Consider the following 2213-nt stretch of genomic DNA (forward strand, 5'->3'; position numbering starts at 1 on the left):
AGAAGCTCAAAAGCATATCAGCAGTGTACATGAGCATCCCCTTACTCCTGAAGGATCAGGAGTACTGTCCTCCCGTACATCTGAAAAAGGACAGATAGATGGAAACACTGCCTTGGCTGGCTTAGGTAGGTGTGGCCCCTGTGCAGCCCCATTTCCTAGTGCCCTCAGATCCCCCTTCTTTAGGGCTAAAATGCACCCCCTAGAGGCTTTGCAGCTTCCTTAGAGTGGGAGAATTTAGGTGAGACCAAACATGAAAACTTTAATGTAGAGAGGGCATAATCATGAAAGTGCACTGTTGTCTGGTTTTCGTGGCCTTTTAAAGAATGAAGAACATGAAGGGAAGAGGGTGTTTATGTTGTATTCAACTTCACACCATGGCCCAGGGATGCACCTTCTTTTCCTTCTGAGGAGTAAGTTGGCAGTAGGTTGACCAGAAGAGCTAGAGCCTCTCCTCCTGCCTGCATGTCTCTGCACTCAGCACGTGGCACAGCTCGGGCAGAGCACAGAAGCCACTAAGCCACAAAAGAGCATCTTAATAACCCTGGCTCCTAAAAGGCTGCTGCAGGGGGAGCTGCCCTTGCTTAAGACTACTGATTCAAAGGAATACGAAGCATAAGGATTTATACAGCACACACACACACAGCTGTCAGAGACAGGATAGTGGCTGGACTGGACCTCTGATCTGATCCCAGGAGGCAATCCCTTTGTGCCTGAGGCCACAGTCTAGCTTACATTAGGAACAGCAGTGGCTCCTGTGGCTGAATGGTTTATTTCGGGCTTCTGGAAATAAATAGAGGCACCACAAGGGAAATAAAAGTCTTCAAAGTAAAATTACTGGCCTGTTGTGCTTTTCCTTAGCAAGCTGTATTTTGGCTGGGCTGACCACTGGAATGTGCATTGCCCAATACTTCCACAGTAGATTTTTGATGTTTGATACATTCCCCTCTCCCAAGCCTAGCTATGCCTTTGAGTCAGACTACATTTTGATAACATAATGTGTGGTGATGATGAGCAGCTCTCCCAGTGTAATAACCTGGCAGTTATTATAACTCCACAGTCTCAGCAACACAGGTCTGTCTGCAGTGCTCATTTGTAACTCATAAACTGTGTTGGTGTGAAGCCACATTTTCTTTCCTTTTTTTTTTTTCTTCTTTAACAGTGAAGCATTACCTGGTGAAATGCCCTCAGAACAGGTAGGAGATTATACTTCTTTCTGCTATAACCCAAGGCACCAGTCCTGTTTTTGTTTTGCTATGTATGCTGAAGAAGAGCAATGTTTTCCAAAATGCCTACAGGAAGAAAAAGAGTCCTGCAAGCCAACATCTGCTGTGTATGATAAGGGAGATTTACCTGGGCCATCATCTAGGTGTAGGTCCTGCAGGTGCTTCAGTGACAAGCCTCTCCCTGAGGCTTTGAATTGCTTTCTAGAGAAGCCTACTTTCATCCTGTGTCTGGCTTTTCAGGGTTTCCCAGAACTTCACTGGATGGTAATGACTTAAACTATCCATGTACATAGAACAAACCACAATGTTACCCAATGATTCTCACACCCAGGAAGAGGGAGCAGGGCTCAAAAGCAGAATTTCAAGGGCTACAGTCTATTCCCAGCTGAAGACTCCATGTGATGGAAAAAATTCTTCTGCTGAAATCATTAATCACTGTCCTAAATACCACTGACTGATCGTGTGGTGCTATAAAACTGATTCCCATTGTATGATTTTCCTAAGATATAAATTGTGCTGGAACTACAGAAAAAAAAAAAAAAAATTACAGAAGTATTTTACAGACAAAAAAGATTAAAGACGGATGCCTCATTAAAAAACCAGAACAGCTGTTTCCCAGTTTTCAGTGACATAAAACATGTGTTTCTACCCTTGCAGTTTAAATCCAATACCACGTGGTATCACAGATACTATTTCTCATAGTATCTTTTTAGATACTATGAGATTCAGTGCCAAGTATACGATATCCTAGAGCCTCAAACAGTATAATTTTTAGTGCATTGTCATGGGTTTATCGCTATATTCAATCTAACTGACACTCGGATGCAAGTGAAGTCACAACAAAGCAACAGGCTCTTCAGGGAAGGCCAGTACAAACTGAAACTTTCATGTTATTCATGGGAAAATCTTTGTTCTGTGACCCTGACCAGCCATTGCACCACACCAAAAATTTAGAGAGACAGCTCAGCAGTTTTCATTTTTCCCTGGATG

General features: G+C 43.2%; 1 protein-coding gene across 1 annotated transcript in view; it reads left to right on the forward strand.

Moving 5' to 3' along the window:
- The window catches only part of VSTM4 (V-set and transmembrane domain containing 4), a 27456-nt gene that overhangs the window by 11579 nt on the left and 13664 nt on the right, over positions 1-2213 (forward strand). The window contains exon 4 of the mRNA XM_010154382.1: positions 1160-1193. Within this exon, the coding sequence (XP_010152684.1) occupies positions 1160-1193 (34 nt within the window). The remainder of the gene's footprint in view (positions 1-1159; positions 1194-2213) is intronic.

Source organism: Eurypyga helias, unplaced genomic scaffold (genome assembly GCF_000690775.1).
Source record: "Eurypyga helias isolate BGI_N326 unplaced genomic scaffold, ASM69077v1 scaffold8376, whole genome shotgun sequence".
NCBI classification, from domain to species: Eukaryota; Metazoa; Chordata; class Aves; order Eurypygiformes; family Eurypygidae; genus Eurypyga; species Eurypyga helias.